This window comes from Sphaeroforma arctica (assembly GCF_001186125.1).
Source record: "Sphaeroforma arctica JP610 unplaced genomic scaffold supercont1.13817, whole genome shotgun sequence".
Taxonomy (NCBI): Eukaryota; class Ichthyosporea; order Ichthyophonida; genus Sphaeroforma; species Sphaeroforma arctica.
The window spans coordinates 1-626 of record NW_014026741.1 but is presented as its reverse complement, the minus strand read 5'-3'; the positions used below and the strand labels follow the sequence as shown (position 1 = coordinate 626).

At 40.1% G+C, this 626-nt stretch overlaps 1 protein-coding gene across 1 annotated transcript; it reads right to left on the bottom strand.

The window, feature by feature from the left end:
* Nucleotides 1-109: 109 nt before the first annotated feature.
* SARC_18103 (hypothetical protein) lies at nucleotides 110-430 on the bottom strand (the record flags this gene model as incomplete). The annotated part of the gene is made up of 2 exons (XM_014287814.1): nucleotides 110-192; nucleotides 358-430. Coding segments are annotated over 2 exons (156 nt in total), but the record flags the coding sequence as incomplete, so codon positions are not given.
* Nucleotides 431-626: the final 196 nt, after the last annotated feature.

Here is a 626-nt window from a genome sequence, read left to right as displayed (position 1 = left end):
TATATATATAGATATATAGATATTTATAGAAATATATATATATATATATGTATATATACTTATCTACAAACATATAATATCTCGTATTCCGACTCAACGTCCCATATAATCAAGCTTGGATGCCTTGTGGTCTGTCACTTACCTTTGCGTCGTTCACTATGCCCGCGGCAATGCATATAAGCTGCTTTTCCCCTGCGATTGCGGGCATTTCAGGTTAAGTGTAAGTGAGATCAACACTGAAACTATGGGCGATGATCTAAACTGCGACTGAATACCTCAAACGGTACAGTCGAACAAATACAGCGCCAACTATAAGTAGTACAAACACACGGGCCACAGTATGCACAACTCACACACCTGCCGAGAAATCAGCGCTGTCGATTTGTGTATCCAAACCATTCGGTTGTAACCTCTCCCAAATGTGACATCTGTGTTCAAAGAAAATTGCTATTCATTTTAAACCCGAAACTCTACAGCATTATTTATATTGGAAACGTACGACAGCGGTATACCAACAGCTGATTTTGATATCAGTACATTCCAACGCGCACACACACACAGCCGGAGACAAAGACACAGACACAGACACAGACACAGACACAGACACAGACACAGACATATATATA